Source organism: Diabrotica virgifera, chromosome 8 (genome assembly GCF_917563875.1).
Source record: "Diabrotica virgifera virgifera chromosome 8, PGI_DIABVI_V3a".
Classification (NCBI taxonomy): Eukaryota; Metazoa; Arthropoda; class Insecta; order Coleoptera; family Chrysomelidae; genus Diabrotica; species Diabrotica virgifera.
The window spans coordinates 124,316,596-124,341,672 of record NC_065450.1 but is presented as its reverse complement, the minus strand read 5'-3'; the positions used below and the strand labels follow the sequence as shown (position 1 = coordinate 124,341,672).

The following is a 25,077-nucleotide window of genomic DNA, read 5'->3' as shown; positions in this document are numbered from 1 at the left end:
AAAATAACCGTTTGCCTACCCAAAACGGACGCCTATGACCGGTACTAGAAATTCGCAATGGATGGAATCGATTCATTTCTGGAAAGTAAATATGTATACAAATTTTCGTTTTTTAAATAGAAGCGTTCTGGAGGTATTTAAGAAAAACTAATTATATGGCACCATCTTCAAAGTGCTCTAGCTCCCTTAGGAAGAATTTTCGGACTAGGTGAATTGGGTTAAATTGTCTTAAAATTATCTGAGGAATCTCTTGTCTTCGTTTGTCGGTAGAGTTTCTGGACACCCTGTATAATTGCGATATATCTAATTAGTCGAGGAGGGTTGAGTATGCATTTTTATGCCCCCTTGAAACCTTGACATTTTTTGTTTATAATTGATGGATTCGACCGTTACTTGATGGAAGTTTATTTTATCTAACAATAAAACACTGAAAACGTTTGTTTTCTATACTTCCACAAAATTTATTACAACTGAGTGACTAGCTGTTTCGGCAGAGTGCTTTTCTCAAGTGATATAGTTTACAATATCTTTGCCTTTTTAAGTCTTTAACTGAAGAGGTTGAGGAGTGGGGAGCTCAGGGCCGCGTTTAGGTCAATTGATGCCCTAGGTAATTCTCTAGTAGCCGCCCTTCAAACATGTACCAATTTTGCGAAAAAAAAATTGCAGAAATTTTTATTTAAATAAGAATACATTATACAGTAGAATCCCGATTATCCGTGTGCGGATTATCCGGGCTGCAGATTATCCGTGCTATGATTTTCTATTACTTAAATTGCATTTTTGAGGTTTTATCAAAATAGCGTCACTGTAAATCACTCGACGGAAACTCTATACGCTGAGAGCGAGACTCATAATGAATGATTTATTTTTTCTGTTGTCTTTTTATGGTAGGGCTATATGTATGGATATACGTACATATGTATTACAATAAGAAATAAATGTTCGGATTATCCGTGCTTTTCAATTATCCGTGCCAACGTCCGGTCCCGAGAAGCACGGATAATCGGGGTTCTACTGTAAATGGATTTAAACTACTATGTTTATATATCTATAACAGAAAAAATTGTCATTCCATTTCGATCACATCAGACTTCTTTTCAAAAAAAGACTTTTTTCTTGACAAAATCGACAAATTGTTAACACGTTCTTGCGTCATACTTGATGGGAAATTATTTTTTTCTATGGATGCTATACAATGTGCAACTTCTCTCACTACTTACATACATTCAAAACAAACAGTTTCTCAGGCTGTGAGAAAAGTCGGCCATTGCAGTGAGAAATATTTTTTCTCACGGGTTCCATAAGTAGAATCGCGGTTTCCATGGTAACATGCACAATACAAACACAAATATTTTTGTCAAATAAAATGTGTCAAATCAAAACTTACCAGGAATTACCTTTCAAAACTGTTCAAATATAACTGGTAACTATAATTTTAAATAAATAAAAGTATATAAATATTAAGAATATGAAATACCTATATGTGTATAATATGTATTTTATTTAAATTTTGGCATATAATCTATATAAAAGCACCTAAATTATTTAATTTTGATGTTTAAACTCTTGACAAAAACGCATCCACAGAAAAAGTACAGTGTACAACACGTGAGAAAACGACATATTTCTCCCTCGCTTGATTTGCGGCACTCGCCTCGTACCTCGGCTCGTCAACAATTTTCTGCGCTCGTGAGAAATATGTCTTTTTTCTCTCTTGTTGTACAATATACTATTAATTCTTGACATTTTCGAAAATTACCTTTCAGCGGACACGTTGGCAACTGGGATGCACAAATAAATATGCAAAGCAACGTCAAAATTAGGGAAAATATCTTTCAATCCACTTAGTGCAGTCACTGAAGGTTTTCACCCCCGATATCGTTGAACCTCTAACGATTTTGATGAAAATTGGTGAGTAGTTACATGATATCCCAAGGAAAAAAAATGACATAATGCCAACTTGCGATTTTACCGTGGTGGTGGATGTCATCCCTTCTCGGGGGTGAAAATTATTTTTTTTAAATAATACCATAAATCGATAGAGACAAATTCTAAGCAAAATTTGTTATATGTATAAAGTTATTAATATAAATCAATGCTTTTTGAGTTATTTAAGATCAAAGATTTTATTTTTTCGTAAAAATGCATGTTTTAAAGCTGTTTTCCACGTATAACTCAAAAACTATATGCTTTTACAAAAAAGTTATTATTACCAAAATTGAAGATAATAAAAAGCTGAATACACTCCTCACTTAAAGAACTAAACTAATGTTAATTCAAAGTGAGTTATGGATAATTGAATGTATACGACGAGTAGCTTAAATAATGGGAAAACGATGCATTTTATAAAATATACCTGCTAAGCACTTGTCAAAGTACTTCGAAGTACCTATCAAATGAGTTCCAGTAGAAGTTAATAGCATCACAATTAAGCAAGTTATGATGAAAATAAGATAACCCTTTAAAACTTTTTAGGAAAAAGTGAAAAATAAAACATACGCCATTTCCACAAAAATTAAAATTTATTTCTTATATCCTTAGATGAATTTCTTTATATTAGCATAAGTAATGACTTCAACAATTTTGACCTGTTTATAATGCATATTTTTGAAAAAAAGATATAATTTAAAAAAAAAATCAGAATTTTTAAAATTATCGTAATTTTCAATTTCTTTTGATAATAACTCCACAAATACTCAATATACGTAAGAAGTGATGTATGTATATGTATAACCAAATTTTAGTTTTTCTGTATCAAATATTTTACCTTTTTAATATTTCTGTAGGGTAAAAAATAACCGAGATAAAAAACGTTTAAAGCTTAAATTTTGCTGCGAGAACCATGTAACCGGGGTGATTTAACCTTTTATTTAAAAAAAAGTAAGGGGTTTAAAAGATTAAATTCACCGTGGTTTAATAGCCATTAAAATTAACTTTCAAACAGATTTTAGACAAACCAGATATCGTAAAAAATAACGGAGTTATTTAAAAAAACAATAACTTTTTTGAAATTTTGAAAAATATTTGGTGCATAAATTTTAATGCTATCTACTTGTTCGGGGGCTCATTTGATATAGATACCTATTTATAAGTACGTTGACAAATGTTGACAAATAATAACTCTTGTGTAAAATCTTATAGTTTTTGAGTTAGTTATGAAAAAGCGGTTAAAAGCATGCATTTTTCTCACGAAAAATTAAAATCTTTGATCTTTAATAACTCAAAAAGTTTTGATTTATTTTAATAACTTTATGTAACAAATTTTGCTTAAAATTTGTCCCTCTATCGAATTCTGGGGATATTTTTAATAAAATAATTTTCACCTCTGAGAATAGGTCGCATCCACCCCCGCGCAAGTTGACACCATGTCACCTTTGTTCCTTGAGATATCCTCTAACCACTCACCAATTTTCATGCAAATCGATGGAGGTTCAATGAAATCGGAGGTAATAACTCATATCCACCTTCAGTGACTGCACTAACTCTTCTTTAAATATTAAGATTGTCAATTGGTGATTTTATTGTGGTATCCAAATGACCCTTTAACTGAGTGTATTCATGTATGAATGATGTATCTTGGTCGTCTTTATTTTGTATCAGATTTTCAGCTTCTTTAATAATTTTTTCATTGCTTAATTTTGGCAAATCTGTTAATAACACGAAAACGTTGATAAATAAGTCAACAAGATTTCAAACGTCTATTCAGGTCTCTTATCAGAGTGTCGATTATAATATAGAATGTGTGGATAAAAATTTCATCACTAGCTGAAAAGTTTAGTTCATCATCGGCCCCCTCGTCAAATTGAATTTTTCTTTTCCTCTTTCTTATTTCTTTATATGTTTTATTTGGGCACAATTTTTTGGCCTCCTTGCGGTAAAGTTATTTGAAAGAGCTTCATACTCTTTAATGACAGAAGCCAGATCTATAATTTTTATATACAAATATTTTTTGTACAGTATTTTTGCCGCCCTCAAATAATGTGCCGCCCTAGGCATCTGCCTATATTGCCTAGTGGATAAATCAGCCCTGGGGGAGCTGTTTGTCTCGAGTTGGTCATTCAGAATTACATCTGTATTTTTCAATTTATTAATTTCCATAGATTCTAAAAAAGATAGCTTGAGGCCTTTATTTTTGATATGCAGAATTTGAAACTCTTCATTGAAAGAATGATTATGATCTAGAAGGTGAAGTGCGTATGTAGAAGTGTCTGTTTTTGACCGAGAATGACCAACTCGAGACAAACAGCTCCCCACTCCTCAACCTCTTCAGTTAAAGACTTAAAAAGGCAAACACATTGTAAATTTTTTGTTTATATTTTTTGGTGCGTAGTTTAAATTTTTTGAGGGTAACAGTCTGAAAACCCGTTGGATAATTTCTTATTAACAATTTAATTGTTTAAGCAATTGTATCTCCTAAACTATTAGATCTATTTGATTTGATCAAAATGAAAAATTGTTCCTTTTGAAAAAATTAACAAAATGGCGTTTGATTAACTTTGATTCGATTTTTAGCAACGGAGTTATAACAAATTTATAAGCATAGTTAAAAAATAAAACTCTTACCTATACAATTTCTTGGGCCAGCACTAAACGGCAGATAAGCAAATGTGTGGCGACTTGAGATACTTTCTGGAAGAAATCGTTCGGGTTCAAATTTGTCTGGGTTTGGGAAAACCTTTGGATCGTGATTCATTCCATATAAGAATATTGACACGTCAGTACCTTTTGGAACTGTAGTTGCATCTAAAATATAAAAAGCTTATAATTTTTTTTAATATCATAATCTTATTATAATTCAAAATTTCAATAAATTAATTAATAAGCTTACGATGTATACAAACGGTTGAAATAACATAACTGTAAATCATTGCTTTGAAACTGGTTGAGATATGCAAATGACATTTAATGATTTTTAAAGCACTTATTGCGCATTTTTGGCATACGATTAAGAATTTTATATTCATAATTGTCGTGTATATGGGTAATGGTCTGAATTGTTTTAAAGAAAAAAATGGTACTCCACTAAAATATTTCAAATAAAAAAATAATTTTTGAATTCGTCGTTTAATTTGTGACAAAAATATCTCGTGCATATGCTTTATATAAGGCGCCGTTTTTGAGCAAAAAAATAAAACATTTTAACGTGTATTTTTTATTTCTTGGATACATTATCAAGAACTATCTAATACTACTACTACTATCGGTTTACAGCGTTCTCCGACGCCTTCCGACTCCTAACCGCCATTCTTCTCTGTTTAACCATAGACCTGGAGGGATTACTCTTTCCTCTAGTTCTTTTTCAATTCCCTCCCTCCAGCTTCTTCTCGGCCTTCTTCTTTTTCTTCTCCCTTGTGGTGTCCATGCCAAAATCTGTTTAGGGATCCTGTCATTTGGCATTCTCTGTACATGGCCGTACCATACCAGTTGTTTTGTTTTTATGTCATAAATTTTTGTATGTGTTACTCCCATCATTTCTCGTATTCTCTCGTTCGGTATCCGATCTCTTCTTGATTTGCCTGCTGCTCTTCTCCAGAAGTCCATTTCTGTTACTAGTAACATTTTCTGCGCTCTTTGTTTCAGTGGCCAAACTTCACTGCCATATGTGATTATACTTTTAAGTATGCTATTGTATATAAGCTGTTTGTTCGCTTTAGATATTGTCTGGTCCCACAGAATGCCGTTCATCATGGATATGGCTTTTCTACCCTGTATGTTTAGTTACCTTCATGCCCAGGTATTTGTATTCATCGCAGTGTTTAATTTCTACCCCATCGTCTAATGTAATGGACTGCTTTGTTCCTCCAATACACATGGCTTCAGTTTTCTTAATGTTGACTTCGAGGCCCCATTTGTTATATTCTTCTATTAGCTTCCGCGTTATGTAACTTAAGTCGTCATGATCTTGAGCAATCAGAATTTGGTCATCAGCGAAACACAAAGTGTATAGTGTTGTGTCGTCATTGAGAGGGATTCCCATGCCATTACATTTTCTTTTCCACAGCTTGAGTGCTTGTTCCAGATAAATTTTAAAAAGGGTAGGCGAAATACAACAACCCTGCTTCAATCCTTTCATGACCTTAAATCTCTCAGACATCCTTGATCCAGTTTTAATTTTTGCAGTCGTTCCATTATACAGACTTTGGACTGCTTTGATAAGACCATGTTTAATGTTGGTTTGATGTAGGGTTGACCATAGTTTGCTGAGAGGCACACTGTCATATGCTTTTTGTAAGTCTACGTATACCAGGTGAACTTCTTTATTGACGGCTGTTTTTTCTCAATAACTTGCGTAATAGAGTACAGGTGGTCTACTGTGGACCGCCCAGCTCTAAAGCCAGCTTGCTCCTTTGCTTCGTAATCTCTATAGTCATTTTCTATTTTGTTTTTAATAAGTTTCCGATACATGCTACTTATTGTGCTGTTTACCGCAATTCCTCTGTAATTTTCACATTGATCCTTGCTGCCCTTTTGTGGATTGTTGACATTATAGATAATTTCCATTCTTTTGGTAATTCCGCACCATTTAAGCAATCTTGGAAGAGTTTTCTTAGCTGTTCTTGAAGTTTGTCTGTGCCGGCTTTCACTAATTCTGCAGGGATGTCACCAGGACCAGGGGATTTTCCATTTTTCAGGGATTTGGTTATTTCTTCCATCTCTGATTTACTTATTTGTAATGGTGATGAATTTATATGTATACCTATCGTGTTGTCTTCTATGTCAACAAATTCTGGTCTTTGTTCTGTTAGTAATTTTTTGAAATATTCTTTCCATTTTTCCGTTGTTATTGGTGATATAACGTCTTTTTTCTTATTAGTTCTCATATTTTTAATTAATCTCCTCTGTGCTTCTTCTACCTCCTATGTAAGTGTTGATTTTTTGACAGTTCTTTTCCCATGATTCGTTCTTTTTTTGAGTTATCTTCTTTCTTACTTTGGCTTGGGCTTCTTTGTAAATTATTTTATCGTTGTCTGTTTTTGTTGATAGGAACGTTTGGTATTTCCGACGTTTATCTGTAATTTCTTTTTCTACTTCTTCATCCCACCAGTATGGTTTTATTCCTTTATGGTTTTCGTCACATTTCCCCAGTGCTTCTTCTGCTATCTAATACAATAACATTAAACCAGAATAATAATAGAAAGTAACACTATTTTTTTTAAATCGGCGCAAAGCTTTAACAATAAATGTTCAAAACGACTTCAATTAGACACCACGAAAGATTGAACTCTCCGCTTCATTGATTAAAGTATTTGCGCAAATATTTTTTGTATATTTCTTATTGAAGTATTCATACGGGAGTGGAATAAACTAAGTACTTTTAAGAAAGCTCCAAATGCAAAAATACAGAGAATTTACCTACCTCCCTTACCACTCCAATTATTTGTGGGTAGCTCACAAATCTTTGAAATAGTGGAGGAATTCACCAGGACAGACAGACCAAACAGTTTATGATAGAACATTCGCCAAAATTTACGGCAGAACTAATAAGTTAAGACAGGAAAACAGTCAAAGCCATAGAAGGTCTGCTAACAGGGTTCTGTAAGCTGAATAGGCAGTTGAAGCTGATGAGTTTGGAATATAATGCCTTATGCAGATTCTATCACCTAAAAGAAGAAACAGTAGAGCACATTTTGTGCCAGTGCGATAGCCAGTCACACTAGCACAGGGAATGCGCGGTTCTTTACATTAGGCAAAGAGAAAAGCATATCGGCAAAAAGCTACATGGAAGGTTCAGTCTCAAAGTTATTAGACCTTTTATAAAAGGTCAGGCTCACGTCAGTATAGAGTAGAGGACCACAATAGATCTGAAATGGTCGCAGTGGAATAGGCCAAAAGATTGAATCTACCTATCTATTCCAACGATTTGGATATACTGTATCTAGTGATTACATACATTAATGCTAAAATGAATTGATGCACCACCTTACGTGGACCGTAAGGGTTGTCTCAGCTGTAGAGGGACATATTTTGAAATAATGGGTAATACTCTCCGTTGTGGGAGAAACCAGATGCAGAGGACCGATGGATGATCATAAATTACTCCAAGCCATATATTTACAAATATTGATGCTGAAAACGAGCTTCAAAGATTCCATGTGGATTTTTATCTCAGCCCATAAGTGATTGTTATGAAAATTTCGTATAAAATATCGTCCAAAAGAACCCTCGTCATTTTAAACATTATGAGTTTGATCAATAAAATATGTTGGCAGTTTTTCTAGTATTTGTTTTAAGCGGCTTCGTTATCGAGGCATCCCTCAATGTAGGGGAGTGCAATTAGAACGAAAACATGCATTGTTTCGGAAAAATTCAAACAAGCTTATATTTTTCTAAAACTTTTTTTGTTAGTTTATATATATGTTAAATTAAAAAGTTCTACTCGCGGATTTGGCCGCTAATTGTTTATTAATTGTTTAAACAATAACAATTGTTTTGTATTAATAATTTTAAAAATATCGTTAAATTCATCATTTAACTTTGATCAAATATGTTTCTATTTTGTTTTTGATTATACTGAATCCGAATATGGCATTAAATTTGAAAATTCTTATACAGAAGCATTTATACAGTGTGTCTGCGTAGCTAGGAACCACATGGAAAACTTTATTATTATCAATTTTACGAAAAAAAGTTATTCTTCATAAAATTCTCTGGATAGTCAAAAATCTAAAACGCAACCATCATATATCAAATTTTATCAATTTTATACGAGTTATGTCAAAAATATAAATTTCGTTAAAGAGTAAAATACCTTTATATTTCAGAATATCAAAAAATGCTATTATGAAAAGTTGTTTGAAATTAAAAACTATGTTTAAATATACAATTACATTATTCTATATTATATACAATTACTTATCATCATTTTATTACAATTATGATAAGTATTTTATTATGACTTTTACGAAAAAAAGTTATTTTTCATCTCTCCCTGGTCTAAAATCTAAGATACAACCATCAGATATTAAACTTTTTTAATTTTATACAAGGTATGTAAAAAATATGATTTTTTTTTAATTGTTAAGTGCCTTTATTATTCACAATATTTTAATTAGAAGGATGTAATTGAACACTAAAACAATTTTTTTAATTACAAACAACTTTTCTTAATAACAATTTTCGATATTGTGAAATTTAACGATACTTTACTCTTGAGTGAAATTCATATTTTTTGACATCTCTTACAAAATTCGAAAAGAGCTAAAAAAAATTTTTTTGCTGAACATTTATTATTATTGAAGTTTGTTATTAAATGTATTTTAGGTAAGTTTTACAGAAAAAAGTTTTGATCACTTTATATAAACATTTTTTTAGCTGGTAATTTTCGGTTTTTGTATTACATTTTTGTTGTCTTTCTTAATTTTCTCAAAAAGAAATAGTCTATTTCATTTCTAAAGTAAAATAATTTAGTGCATTTTAAAGATTACATCCTAAGATTTAAAAGAGCACTTATAAAACTGTAATAGATCTGTTCAAACTTGGGTAATGCCGTCTTAAAGTGGTGGTAATTCTATAAAACTACGAAGATTTCAAAAATTACATTTTTTAAGACCTCATATCATTTGAATTAAATTTTTAAGATTTTTTTTGAATGTGACATCATTTAGTACGATGCTTGAAAGGTAAGTTATGCAAAATTGAGGGTTTTATAAGAAGAATTGTGTTAGTTACACATTTTTAAATCATTTTTAAACAAAATTCATGTAAGGCTCACTTTCCGCCCCCACCGTACTTATGCCCATTCATTTTATTTATTTTTATTATAACCATAAGATAGCTTAATTATTCTTCTTTTATGTTCAATTTGTAAAATTTCAGTTGATCTATTAGTTAAAGAATTACATTAAAATAATTCAGCCGTGTACTTCGCAGTACGCTAGTTTACAGTGCGCCAATGTTTGTGAGAAGGGTGACTTTTTAGCGTTATAAATAAAAAATTTTAGAAGATACAGATTTAATTTTAGAAAATTCTTTATATAAGGTTTTTTTTTAAATTTTCTGAATTTTTCAATGTTTTGTTCAGTTTTGTTCTAAAATTTATATTTTCGGGGTTATTTAAAAAAACATCAAACTTCGTAGTTCATTTGTTTAATAAAAAATGAAGCACCCACTTCTCTTCTCGAGTGGAACTTTTTGATATGTTGTTTATTAAACATTTATTAATGAAATTACAAAAAGTTCTATCTTTTTTGATTTTTTCCGAAGTGAAAATCTAATTGCACTCCCCTAATGATCCTTTTGTTTCGTAAATGTACCATTTTGGCGCAGTCGTTGATGCAGACGAGCTAATATTTTGTTATGGCGTACCCTACGTCCTGAAAACTACTCAGCATACATTCGTCGAGCTTAATAAATTAACTGTGGCTAATTAAAATTACTGATAATTGCTGACAGTAGTCTACTAGACAATGTCTTAAATAAATACACGCTAAGATTTTAATTTTTTTTTAACATAATAACGACGCCACATTTGAAGAATAGGCAAGTCACTAATATAGGCATAGTCACAAATTGAACAAGGAATTCAAAAATGATTTTTAATTTAAAATATCTCAGTGGCGGACTATTTTTTCTTTATAAAAGTTCAGACTATTACCCGTACACACGCCAATAGTCAATATAAAATTTTTAATTGTATGTCAAAATATGTGCAATAACTACCCCTTGTTGCATGTATCAACCTGTTTCAGAGTAATAGATAAATCGTCAATAAAGAAATAAAAGGTACCTAATAAATAAATAAAAGTCCTAAAAATGCTAGGCTATCAAATGAGTAGATCTAATTATTATATTAAAAGGCACAAATATCATATTATCATTATTACCTAAATCCATATCCTCTACAATCTTTCTTTCTATCATTGGCACAGGTGGGTATTTTCTGAATGCTTCTTTTACCACAATATCTAAGTATTTTAAATCATTTAGATTAGATATGGTCAAATCCATATTTTTGTCACTTCCTAATGTATCAACAATTTCGTTATACAGCTTCTTTTGCACATCGGGATTTTCAGCCAGGGCATATAAAGTATAGGCAATTCCGGAACTTGTTGTATCATGACCCTGTAATAATAAAAACTTGTACGTACTCGTATTACGTAAAATAGCACACTTTATAAATTTTTGAAAAGTTTATAGTAAATAATCCACAAGGAAAAAGTTTTCCTGTAGTTGGCTGTAGGTATACCATATAATACAAAAAAACAGTAAAATCCTGTATAAAAGGTATATTTAAAATCCCTCAAAAGGGCCACATCAAAATCACAACATAACTAGTTTTCGACTGGTTTACCAGTCGTCATCAGTGCTTACGTGCAATGTACATGCTAACCACCAACATATTGTTTGACAAAAATATGTGGGTCAAAGCCCCGTAAAAGTTGTACGTCAAGGAAACATTGGTTTAAAATGTTAAATTAAGCTAGGATGTTTAAAATATTTGGCTAATCTGCCCCAGGTAACATCTGAGCTGTGGATATGACTTGTTCACATGTTAAAAGTATGACGGCAAGTTTTTGACCCACATATTTTTGTCAAACAATATCTTGGTGGTTAGCATGTACATTGCATGTAAGCACTGAGGATGACTGGTAAACCAGTCGAAAACTAGTTATGTTGTGATTTTGATGTGGCCCTTTTGAGGGATTTTAAATATACCTTTTATACAGGATTTTACTGTTTTTTTTTATAACGAGCGATCCACAATTATTGGGATCAAAGCTATCCGTGCAAAAATTACGTATGTCTTGTTTTAATCTGAACGACCGCCGAAGTGTGACGTCACGGCCAACTGCGACTATATTCAGTGTTGTTATGATCATTTTTCCAAACAAAGAATAAAGATTAAAAACAAGGTAAAAACACGTTGAATAGATACCCAATCTCAAGACCTTTTAAAAGGTATAAAGCTAAAATTTTGCTTCCTCTGCTACTTTTTATGTTCAATTATAGTGTTTTTTAAGTTGATGTACGCACACTGACAAGTATCTGTCAAAGTTGACGTAAACTGGAAAGTATATCTGAATTAATAATAGACATGCACTGTATAGCTATCTCTGTCGTTCAGAGTCACCTATGGTGACAATAATTTTGGATCACACGTTAGTAAATATACAGAGTGAGTTTTATATACGGAACCCCTCAATTGTCTCAGAAACGGCTTGCACGATTTTTATAGGCTTGAGTTTGTCAGGGTCTTCTGATGCGGCCGATATTATGGTTGTATTTGCATTGTTGTCAGATCTTCCGTTTTTCTGTAAATCTAATGAACTTTCTTATTTCAAATGGGACACTCTGTATATTTTTCTCGTTATGAGTTATTGCTACATTTATTAAAAAAAAAAATTAAACAAATTTTAAATGTCAATTTTTTTGGCCCGGGCAGACGTTATTTTAGGATCTTTAAATCATTGGGAACAAAAAAGGTCTGTTGTAATTTTTCTCTAAAATTGATCGTTTTCGAGTCATAAACAATTTAAAACTGAAAAAAAAAACGAAAAATGGCGATTTTCAAGGCTCAAAAACACAAGTAACAACATAATTTTTATAATTACGAAGGGTCTAAATTCAAGTTCAAACCTTTTCTACAGCTTCTTATAATAATTTTTGGCATGTTTTATTATAAAGCATTGTTGTTTAATTGTTAATAAAGCGCTTATGAGAGAACGGGCGATCTGCATTACCAATTAAAAACCAATGTTTTAGAACATGTCAAAAATTCTTATAGATTCAATTTAGGCGCTTCGTGATTTCAAAAATTATGTTTGTTGTTGTTTGTTTGGGTTTATATGACTGCGGACACTAAATCCATTCGCCAATTTTACTATTTTTTATTTTATTAGTCATTTTTTCGTATCTTATCCTAAAACTAATACTAATATAATAAACAATTCTACTAATAAATAATTATTTTTGTATTTTTTTTTAATAATTTTTTATATATATATACATATATATATACATATATATATATATACACATATATATATATATATACACACATATATATTTTTATTAATTTTTTTCCAAATGATGTTCTCAGAGTTCCACAGCAAAAACTGCAACATTCTTCTTTAGCCCTCTACTTCATTCGAAAGCTATTTTACTATGGACTGTCCAAGTTCGTCATTCATTTTTATCTACATATTTTTTTTATATTTTTTTAATTATTATATTTTTTTTTCTATTTTTTTTATATATCTTTTTTATATTTTTTCTTTCTTTTTTTTTATTTTTTTATTTTTTTTTATTTTTTTTTTTATTTTTTTTTTATTTTTATTTTATTATTTTTTTTTATATTTCTTTTCTTTTTTTTTTTTTCCTTTTCTTTTCTTTTCTTTTCTTTTTCTTTTAACATATAACAATTTACAAGAAATACTTACTCTATATTTTACAATTACAATTTAAGCTTAATATCTAAAATATGTTTATACAATAGTCGGTATACCAACTCATTATTTTCTAATGTTAATAAATAATTTAAATTAATGGGATGGTGGACATCAGTCAAAGAATACAGTGAATTTAAAAACATATTAACTTTATTAGAGATAAGAGAACAGGTCAAAATTTTGTGTTGTAGATTGCCCAACTGTCCACAAATACATTGTGGACTATCAGCTATATTAATTTTAAATAAATATGATGGAGTAAGACAGTGGTCAAATCTCATTCTGCATATGGTTCTTATCATACCTTTTGTCGACTCCATTTTAGAAAACCAAGGTTTATCCGTTATATAGTTTCTGATTGATCTGTAGTGGTTTCCTGTATTTACGTTTTCATCAATATACCTTTCTTTCCATTCTTTCTTAATCTCTTTGAATAAATTTGATTCAATATCTTTTGGCGTACAAAGATAATGGGTTAATACTCCTTGTGTCACCGCGTTTTTAGCCAATTCATCTACCATTTCATTTCCAGTTATTCCACAGTGGCTTTTAACCCATGCCAACTTAACAGACTTTCCTTGTTGCTGAAGTTCTTTAATTTTATTTATGATATATAATTCAATGTAGTTCACTTTTGATTTAGGATTTATAGCACTAATTTTACTAAGAGAACTTTTACTGTCACTAAAAATTATAAACTTTGAATGATTTATATTAGATAAATATTTTAGTGCTTCCATTATCGCTATTAATTCAGCTGTGTATATACTCATAACAGAATTTAGTTTAAACATTTTACTAATTTTATTACTGCTATCCCAATAGGCACATCCCACACCTTCAATATTTTTTGATGCATCTGTATATAGCATACAATAATCTTTGAACATTTGTGAACTGTCGGAGATAAACACTAATTTTCTTAAAGATATAGGCAACTTGCTATAGTCCCTTAAAAAGTATACCTGAACTTGTTCCATACTATTAAAGTCAATATTATAATTTGGGTTTATGTCATATTTATAAAGTTGTTTTTCATATATTGTCATTTTTGAATATAAATCTACCATATTTAGAGTTTTCTTTTTTATCCAATATTTTTCTGTCAAGTCTGCTAAAAACAGTTGATGTATTTTGGAAATTAAACTTGCCTTTTTTTCATACAATCTAACTAAAAGGTTGATGCCAAGTTTTTTTCGTCTTATATCCATCGGCATTTCACAGCATTCAACTTGTAGATTATTTATCGGTGTACTTCTTAGGGCTCCTATACACAATCTAAGGGATTTATTAATGATTTTGTCTATTTTATTTAAATGACACTGTGATGCGTCACTGTATAATATTGATCCGTAGTCGAATATAGCTCTTATATTATTTTTAAATAACAACAAAGAAATATTTGGATCTGCTCCCCAACGTAAGTGTGATACGAATCGAAGAAGGTTTATTCCTTTTTCTGTTTTTTTAACTATATGGTCTATATGTTCTTTCCAGAGAAGCTGTCTATCCAGAGTAATACCCAAATATTTAACATAACTTTGTACAGGATAGGATATATTGTTTATTAAGATGTGATTGGGTATTTCTTTTCGTTTTCTTGTAAAAATACATAATTTGGTTTTGGAATCAGATATATTTAGTCCATGTAATTCACTCCATATTTTAATATGTTTGTCTCCTTCTTCAATGGATTTGACTGCATTTTCTATTTTAATGTTTTCTTGATAAATAACTATATCATCTGCAAATTGTAAAATTTTTGTTGAGTTTAAATTTTTTTCTATATCAGAAGTGTAAATTAAATATAACAAAGGGCTTAATATTCCTCCTTGAGGTAAACCACCCATCGCTAGTCTTGGACCAAATGTGTTATTATTTACCGATATATAAATTTTTCTACAGTCATACAATTTTATTATTTTTTGACAGAAGCATTCTGGCAGACCTATTTGTATCATTTTGTTATATAGTATATTTAAATTAACGTTGTCGTATGCTGCTTCAACATCTAATAAAAGAGCGATTACTGAAGAATTTTTCGTAAACGCTAAATTTATATCTGTTACCAAATGACTCACAGCTTCCACAGTAGAATGATTTTTTCGAAATCCAAATTGTGTTTGTGATAATTTATTGTTTTTTTCTAGCCAACTTTCGAGCCTAAGTTTTATCATTCTTTCCAGTGTTTTTGTTATGCAGGAGCTCAATGAAATACCTCTATAAGATTCTGCTGAATCAGGATTCCGATTTGTTTTGAGAATAGGAATCACCCGGTACTCTCTCCAGTTATCTGGAATATCTTCTGATAACCATATTTGATTAAAAAAATTTAATAGTGTTTCTTTCCCTTTTTGATGTAAATTGGCCAACATAATATAATGTACATTATCTATACCTGGAGAAGTATTTTTCTTATTCTTAAGGCTTATTTCTAATTCACAGAAACTAAATGGAATTGAAAGTGGATGCATAGAGTTTTTTCTTTCCATTACATTAATTTTTGAAAATATATTATCTGGACATAATTTTCTTAAAAACTCCTCAACCCATTCTCCTTCAGTCACTGGATTTACTTGTGGTTTAAAAATGTTTTGTAATCGTTTGGCTTGATTCCACATATCTTTAATTGGTGTATTTTTGTTTAAAGTTTTACAAAAATTTCTCCATGCATTACGCTTACTCTCTAATACAACTTTTTTGGTTTTCGCTACACATTTATTATAATTTATATAATTTTGTATATTAGACTGTAGTTTAAACTTGCGTAAAGCTAGTTTTTGTTCTTCTATTACCTTTTTACAATTGTCATTCCACCAAGTTTTTCTAAATCGTGGATTAGTCCCTGTTCTCTTCTCCGGTATACATATCTTACAATATTCGTTTAATTTATTTAAAAATTGTTGGTAATTTAAATTATTATCTATTTCCATGAAATTATCAGTGATAGAAGAGAAAAGAGACCAATCCGCTTTATTTATGTTCCATTGAAATTTTGTATTTACACATTCCGCTTTATTAACATTAATATTTGACTTAATAATAATAGCAAAATGATTTGATCCTAATGTCTCGTCCACAACATCCCAATCGAAAAAATGACTAATATTTGCTGAGCATATTGTAAGATCTATTGCAGATTTATTATTGCTATTCGGTCTACGCATCAAAGTTTCTTTACCATTATTTAAAATTACAAGATTACAGTCCTCAATAGCTTCTAACAGATTTTTTCCTATAGTATCTACAGTACTACAACCCCAAACATAATTGTGGCTATTAAAATCACCACCAATTATAAAAGGCTTCTCTAGACTATTAAAAAACTTTTTCCATTCATTTAGAGTGATTTTAAGATTTGGTTTTACGTATATTGAATAAATGTTTAACTTTTTTCCGGATTGAATTTTAATTGATATGCTATTGCACATTATGTCATTAATTTGGTGAAAAGTAGGACTGTTGTAAAATTTTATTAATTTTTTCAAAAGGATGGCTACTCCACCATATCCATCATCTCTATCATTCCTAAAGACATTATAACCAGTAAAGTTAATAAAATTACTTTTTTTTAACCAAGTTTCTGATATTAATCCTATATCTATTTTATTGTCATACAAGAATTTTTCTAAATAACCCTTATTTGTTTTAATTGATCTCGCATTCCATTGAAGAAATGAAACGTTAGCCATCACGAGGTAATAATAATTGTGAAATATTGTTTTTTAATAATTCCAACGTTTTTTGATCTAAATTGTGATTAATTTGATTTAATGTTGCTGAAATAAAGTTTACTATTATTTCTCCTATATTATTTTGATTATCGTTTTGTGTTTGTGTTGTGTTAGAATAAATGGGATTATTAAAATTATAACAAGGCTGACTTTGTATTCTTGGTGTTTGCAAAATTTTTCTGCGTGCTTCCATTGTTTCTTTATCTACACTACTAGAATCAATACTACTTGATCTTTTTCGTTTAGATATTGTATATTTATTTGAAGTATTTTCTTGGTCTTTACTTACTGTTGAATAACATTTTTTATATTTATTATTAGCTTCATAATATGTTATATTTTCATTATTCATAATTTTTTTAATATATTCCTGTTTTTGTCTTTCTGTACAATCTGCTCCCTTGTCAGTAGCGCTGTGTTTTCCTTTGCACAATACACAAAGTAAATTATTCGGATTGGAACAATTAGATTTGTTGTGTTCTTCGCCACATCTTTCACACCTATCTTTTCCTCTACATTGGGCACTTATATGCCCAAATCTCAAACACTTTAAACATTGGATTATTCTGGGTGTATAATTTTCCACCTCGTATATCATTTTTTCTATTATTACATTTTTTGGTATAGACTGACCTTTAAAAGTGACAATTACGGTTCCTGTTTTTACATAATTAGTATTACCATTATCTTGAATCACTTTCCGCATAATTCTTTTTACATGTAATACTTCGAATTTAATTCCAAATCTAGGTTTAATTAATGATACTAAATCATTATCTTCTATCTCTTTATCTACCAATTTTATAACACCTTTCTTTTGAGTAAAAAACGTTGGAATATATGCCTCATACTCTTTGCTTTTAAGAATTTGAGAATCAATTAATTTATTAGCACTAGCAAAATTATTTAGTTCTACCTTGATTTTATTTCTACCAACTACTGTAATTTGTGTGATATTATTTTCAATTTCAGGTACTGCACTTAAAATCAAACGGGCCGTGCCGATCCTGTGTAATCGACCAATGTTACCGTTTTTATTTTCTATGTGTACTATATAAGGTGCATTATCTCCAAATTGATATCTATGTTTTAATCTTAAATTTATTACTTTATTTAAATTTTGCTTACCTGACTTATCTGTTTGATTTAAATTTGTCAAAGTTTCATCGTTATTGCAACTAAATTTGTTACTTACCTCAATAGTACTACTTGTTTGGTTTTGTTTGTTTGTTACCTTATTATTTACTCTATTGTTATTTTTATTTAATTCCTCATATTCCATCATCCCATCTCCTTCCATTTCTACATAAAATTTACCTTTATCTGGAGGTTCGGGTGGTATACCTTCCATATTATTTGTTTTCTGAAATTTAACTTCTAGGCGCTAAATTTCACACTTTCTTACAGATCACTGGTTTAGTACTTCTTTATACTACTCGTAATACTCAAAAAGTTAAGAAAAAACCTTAAAAATTAATAATTTTTAGGAGAACTTCTAAATAAACTGCCTTTCAATTTGACGTTTATTTGACATGTCAAAAATTATGTTTTTTACTTGTGTTTTTGAGTCTTGAAAATCGTCATTTGTCGTTTTTTTCAGTTTTAAATTGTTTATAACTCGAAAACGATCAACTTTAGAGAAAAATTATAAAAGACCTATTTTGTTCCCAGTGATCCAAACAACCTAAAATAATGTCTGCCAGGGCCGAAAAAATTAATTTTTATAAATTGTTTTAAAATTGTTTTAAAAATAAATATGGCAATAACTCCGAAATTACGGCATTTAAGGACTCAATGACTTCAAAACGCAAAAAATATACAGGATGTTCCATTTGAAATAAGAAAGTTCATTAGATTTCCAGAAAAACCAAAGATCTGACAACAATGTACCTACTTACCAAAATCTTTAAAAATCACGCAATTCGTTAACGAGATAATTGAGGCGTTCCATATCCCATACATAAAAGTTACTTTGTATACGTATACACGTTGTCATACAGTAAAAAAGTTTTCCGAGCTATAACATTTTGGGACATTCAGTATCGATAAATAGTTTAGCAACCGTCTTTGGGTTCTTTTTAGTACAATCATTCAAGCTTAAAATGGATCCGAACCTCGCAATTCTAATTGCCTTCATCGATCTTCTTGAAAATTTGGAATTAAGTTTATTTTACCCTCCTCTCAAACCTGAATTGGTCTCAATTATCAGTTTAATTGGAAAAATTATCAGTTTAATTTTTATTTCTGTAGCTTTCTATTGGTCAGAATGTCCTATGAATGAAAGGGCAGACTGCAATTGTGCGCAGCGGTCAGGGTTTCTCTACTGGGTGTCTAAGCCAATGGTGCAATTGCGCGCACGTCTTTAAAAAGGTATGCTGTGATTGCGCGCAAAGTCGTAAATTATAGTAAACGGAAGTTTTATTTACTTCTTATTCGTTTTGAACGGAAATTTTGCTTACTTTAAAAAATTAAGATAATAACAAGTGAATACTACATTGAAATAGTTGTGATAAAAAAAAACTAAATAGTGTTTCTTTTATAATTAATATTTATTGTATTAAATAATGTACATATGTAGACATTTAATTTGAACATGCCTTATAACATATAGTTCAGAAATGGAATTCTCCGTTAAATAATCGCAGAAGGACGTTATACGGGTATCGTTGGGGGCTTCAGCAATCAATTCTTCAACGAAGCATTCCGAAACATCGGTACTATCTAAATATATTTATTTTATTTGTGATACAAAAATAACCAATGTAATGTAAATGTATTAGGTTTAGGTACTTGAAAGAATGAATAAAATAACATAGGTATATCTATGAAATCTTTATTAGACGAGGATACCCTATTATAATATTGATTAATTAATTAAAAAATTAATATATTATATATATTATATATTATACAGTACAATTTTCAAAGGAGGAAGACCTAACCCTTCGGTCCAAACCTAACTTTCGGGTATTAGAGTGTAGAGTACCCCAGGAGGTATTTGACCGCTGCGCGCAATCACAATATACCGTTTTGTTTACCTGCCTTAATCCTTCCGTTGCGCGCAATCACAACCCACCCGAATGAAATAATAGCGCTAATTTCATTAAAACATGAACACAATAGGATAAATTTGAAATAAATAGTAAATAATATCTAAATATTATTTTATTGCATGTATTATAATATATTCTAATGCCATATTACAAGGTATTTTACTTTCCCGCACGCCGTGCGGGAAAATTTACTTTCACGCACGCCGTGCGGGAAAGTGCAACATTCGGAAACGAAATGCGTGCGTGAAAGTGGCTCATTTAGCACGGCCGTAGAAAAAAATTATTAAACACTGCATTTTATAATACTCACTGTATGAGTATAAAAGCTATACTCACTGAAATGGAAGGTTGTAAGTGACATGATAATATCTATTATATAAAAGTAAACTTGAATTCAGGATATGATTATGCATATATTATTGGACTATAGATGGGCAAAAAATAATTTAATTCATATACCCATGTTAGAAATTTTATTTAGAAAATTAGTTCATATTAAATGGTAAATACTTTTGTTTAGTAACAAAAAATAAAAAACAGATGTCCATAAACAAAAAACAAGAAATAAATGTAATTATATTATGTTAAAAAAGAAACTTATCAAACCTGTCGGGATTCTGGCCTGTCGGGATTTTAGCCTGTCGGGATTCCGGCGTGTCGGGATTTTGGCCGTCGCGATTGTGGCTGTCGGAATTTGGGGTAAACCCAAAAATAATATAATGTCGAATTTTTAAGCAGTTTAATGCCAAAGTCGTAGCCATCTGATAAAATATTGTGCGTTCTTTCAATATTTTACACACCAACAATCTTACCTATGTAGGTATTTTGATATCTCATCCAATATTAATAAATTTTCCATCTACATTAATATGTATTTTTTTTTTGTTCGAAATATTGTTTTTGAGTGAATATTTTCACAGTCAACCCAATAAAATTTTACTTAATTGTTGTTGCAATTAATGTGTGGCTTAAAGAATCACGAATAATTCACAAATTAAAGCAATAAGGTATAGGGAATTATTAAGAAATAAAAAAGTGCCATAAAATATCATTTCAATACAATACAGCCATTTAAAAAAACTCAGAATATGCTCATTTCGTGTTTCCGCCAACCCTGCAAACATTTCGCTATATTAATAGTTTTTAACAATAGCAGACTAGGTATATTAAACATCATTTGAACATAAATCGATTTTTGATGTCAAATCACGACAATTCTACAGGGTGTGTATGTTACTACGAAATTAATAAAAAAAACGTAATTAATAAAAACGAAATTAATAATAATTCGTAATTATCTTTTGAACTACCTCATATAACATTGCAAAACCTTGTATTTCAAGAAAGAAAATATTGAGGAGAATAAAAAAATGTAAAAATATACGGGGTAAAGATATACGAAAAAAAGATAAGTTTTTTTTATCCTGTCAATATGGGTGGCCCTGTATATTAGTGTATATTTGAAAATATTTTTAAAATACGGTCCTATCTATGCCTCAACTATTACCTAAATATCTTTATTTCACATCTCTTCCGACAAACGTATAATTGGACTTTTCTCCAAACTAATTCCTCACCCTGTATATTGTCCTCTTTATCGATCCAATCCTTTATTTTTGATTGTATTTGTTTTTCTGTTTGAAATTTTGACGTCAAATCTTATATTGAATGTTTTTAAATAACATCTCGTTTAACTACATGTGGCATGTTGCCAAAATATCAAAATATTGTTCACCATTTTTTAAAAATTGATGTGACCGATGTACTAAACATATTTAAAACAAGCAGTTAATATTTATATTGAGTAATCGAAAATAAGTAGTAATAGTCTAAAATCCGAATATAGGGCGATCTGTACCCATCTGCTTGCCGGATGAAACATTTTTTTATTAAATTTCATACATAGACAAATATTTCTAGCATGCCTATCAAAATCGTGGCATAGCTATCCTTAAGGGGGCCCGTAAGGGTTGAAATCAATATTTCAAGCACATTTTTTTTTAAAAGTATGGTAGAATTATTTTATTTTTAAATTAAATAGGCATATTCAGTATAATTCATAGATTATTCAAAAAAAATTCAAGGAAAAATATTGAAAAATAAGCCAACGGTGGAAAATTATTGCCTACTCAAGCCGAGTATCTGCTTCTGTTTTTTTATTCATACCACGTAGAGCATTTACTCCAAAATGTGGAGTATAAACTGAATTGTTATTTTTATTCATACGAGCCAGCGTCTCGGACGACAACGATTTTAAATATAATAGATATTTTAAAACACCTATTTCCATTACAAAATGGAAACGTTGTAGTAGGGAAGGAAAGTTTGGTAAATTTGCAGTTACTCAAGCCTTATGGGGACCTATTGGGTTGTGAAGAGTAGGTCCTAAAACCAAAAAAAGTTAAGTAAAGTTTTCCATTTAAGTGAGGACTTTCCATTTTTTTAATTTAAATTTTTCATTTTCAACAACCGTTTTTTCCGATTTTAGCGCCATCTATCCATAATTCGAAAAAAAATTTTAAAGTAACCTTCACCCCATCTCCTTGGGGGGTCCATTCGATAGATTTTTCAAAAATATTGAATACGTGTATTTTACAGTTTTTCGATCTGATGTTCATTTCGCGAAATATCCCGGGATTCGTATTTAAAATTGTAAATTTACCCCCACCCCTTTCTGTGAAGGGTCGTCTTTACTATCATTCGATAGATTTTTGAAAAATATTGAACACGTGTTTTTTAGTTTTTCTATCTGACGTTCATTTCGCGAAATATTCGCTTTTTTGTGAAACTTTGTGGCTCGCCAATTTCCTTATGCCCCGCTCAAATAGTCAGATTTTTGAAATATACACTCTTTTGCATGTTACTTAACTTACCTTTTGTTAATCTGACGATTTCGAGTTTTTCTAAGTATATATTTTTTTCGGACCCCCCTTAACGAACTCCCCTGTATTATGAGCCAATATATGGTAGAGGTACATTTACAGGGTACATGGTTTCTCCCTATGTGATAATCTGACGCGCTCGAGTAACTGCAAAAATCCCCGCTTGGGCTCCCCTACCATTTCAATAAACAATTTTATGCCTGTCAATAATCGCTTTTTTTGTATTTTCAACTATTTAAAGTGCTTCTTTTGAGGCCAGCATAATTTTGCTTTGCAATTTTTTTGCTGTCTCTGGATTGCAAGATTATTATGCAAAAACTATTAATTCGATTTTAACGAAATTTAGCACACGTTTTACTCATAAAGTTTTTCTAGGCGAAATATGGGGGTTGTACGTTTTGTTAACTGGTCGAAAAAGTTTAAAGGAAAAACTCCATTTTTTGCACATTTTCCCAATTATTGCCATTGTTTAAACAATAGACATTCAATTTTCAGTTTCTAGCTAGTCAAATCTGTAAATTATGTAAAATGGAAAAGCGAAACTTTTACCTCCTCTAAAGGCAAAAATATAGACGCAAAAAGCAAAAATTTTCGATTATTTTCAGATTTTGTGTAATAAAAGAATAAGCACAAGGTTTCCAACTGGCACGTATCGTAATTATTACAGTAGCGTATCAGTAGTATGTTGAAGGACAAAAAAAAATTAAAAGATGTAAAAAAATGTTACAAAGTCTCAATATATTGTATGTCACAGTCCCATTATCCTCGTGTGATCGTTTAATTTAAATTATCTTGCTGATAGTTCCCCGATCCAGTTAATTAGTCAGAAAGAAATGTCTGCAAAGGCTCAACTTAGGCCACACAGGGAGGTAAACCAACAAAAAGAAAAAAAAAATAAATAACCCTTAGTCTCCCCACGGTACTCTTGAGTACCACCAAATTCTCATACCCTTATATCCCAAGTATTGAATTAGATCTAATTAGAGAATGTTCAGTTAACTATATCATTAATTAGTTATCAGATCAGCTGATGTTTAATACTTGAAATGTCACTCAAACTTGTTTTAAATACACAATAAGATTTGTAGGTACTATAAAGGATCGTTGGGAAAAACAACGCATTTTAGGGGAGTGCAATTAGAACGAAAACATGCATTGTCTCGGAAAAATTCAAACAAGCTTATATTTTTCCAAAAATTTTTTTTATATACATGTTAAAGTAAAAAGTTCAACTCGCGGATTTGGCCGCTAATTGTTTATTAAATATGTTTCTATTTTGTTTTTGATTATGCTGAATCCGAATATGGCATTGCATTTTGAAAATTCTTATACAGTAGCTCTTATACAGTATGTTTGCGTAGCTAGGAACCACATGGAAAACTTTTTTATTATCAATTTTACGAAAAAAAGTTATTCTTTATAAAAGCTCTGGATAGTCAAAAATCTAAAACTCACCCATCAGATATCAAATTTTATCAATTTTATACAGTATGTTTGCGTAGCTAGGAACCACATGGAAAACTTTTTTATTATCAATTTTACGAAAAAAAGTTATTCTTTATAAAATGCTCTGGATAGTCAAAAGTCTAAAACTCAACCATCAGATATAAAATGTTATCAATTTTATACGAGTTATGTCAAAAATATGAATTTCGTTAAAGAGTAAAGTACCTTTAGATTCCAGAATATCAAAAAATGCTATTATGAAAAGTTGTTTGAAATTAAAAACTATGTTTAAATATACACTTACATCATTCTAATCGAAAAAAATATTTTAAATTTTTTCTCAAATTACGGATACTCATCATCATTTTATTACAATTATGATAACTATTTTATTATCACTTTTACGAAAAAAAGTTATTCTTCATAAAATGCTCTCACTGGTCTAAAATCTAAGATACAACCATCAGATATTAAACTTTTTAAATTTTATACGAGGTATGTAAAAAATATGAATTTTTCTTAAGAGTTAAGTGACTTTATTATTCACAATATTTTAATTAGAAGGATGTAA

The 25,077-nt window shown here is 30.2% G+C and overlaps 2 protein-coding genes across 2 annotated transcripts in view; one reads left to right on the top strand and one right to left on the bottom strand.

Annotated features, from left to right (window-relative positions):
• Positions 1 to 25,077, top strand: part of LOC126889827 (uncharacterized) — a 787,508-nt gene that overhangs the window by 287,684 nt on the left and 474,747 nt on the right. The gene's annotated exons all lie outside the window — the stretch shown is intronic.
• Positions 1 to 25,077, bottom strand: part of LOC126889830 (cytochrome P450 4d2-like) — an 83,668-nt gene that overhangs the window by 12,028 nt on the left and 46,563 nt on the right. Inside the window, exons 5-6 of the mRNA XM_050658517.1 lie at positions 10,824 to 11,064; positions 4,564 to 4,743 (exon numbers count right to left, since the gene is read on the bottom strand). Coding sequence (XP_050514474.1) covers positions 4,564 to 4,743; positions 10,824 to 11,064 — 421 coding nt within the window. The remainder of the gene's footprint in view (positions 1 to 4,563; positions 4,744 to 10,823; positions 11,065 to 25,077) is intronic.